The 247-nt window shown below is 72.1% G+C and overlaps 1 protein-coding gene across 1 annotated transcript in view; it reads left to right on the plus strand.

The window, feature by feature from the left end:
* Positions 1–247, plus strand: part of SKIDA1 (SKI/DACH domain containing 1) — a 19725-nt gene that overhangs the window by 7018 nt on the left and 12460 nt on the right. Inside the window, exon 2 of the mRNA XM_019507961.1 lies at positions 6–245. Within this exon, the coding sequence (XP_019363506.1) occupies positions 6–245 (240 nt within the window). The remainder of the gene's footprint in view (positions 1–5; positions 246–247) is intronic.

Here is a 247-nt window from a genome sequence, read left to right on the forward strand (position 1 = left end):
CCCAGCCCCCACCGCCGCCGCCGCCGCCGCCGCCGGGCGGCTTCCCCGAGAGCTGCAGCAGCGACTCCGAGTCCAGCTCGTACTCGGAGCACGCGGCCAACGACTCGGACTTCGGCTCCAGCCTCTCCAGCACCAGCAACTCCGTGTCCTCGGAGGACGAGGACGAGGACGACGAGGAGGACGAGGGCAGCGGCGCCTCGGACTCCAGCGAGCTCAGCTCCGAGGAGGAGGAGGAGGAGGAGGAGGA

This window comes from Gavialis gangeticus, unplaced genomic scaffold, assembly GCF_001723915.1.
Source record: "Gavialis gangeticus isolate Ggan-Ray unplaced genomic scaffold, GavGan_comp1, whole genome shotgun sequence".
Lineage (NCBI taxonomy): Eukaryota > Metazoa > Chordata > Crocodylia > Gavialidae > Gavialis > Gavialis gangeticus.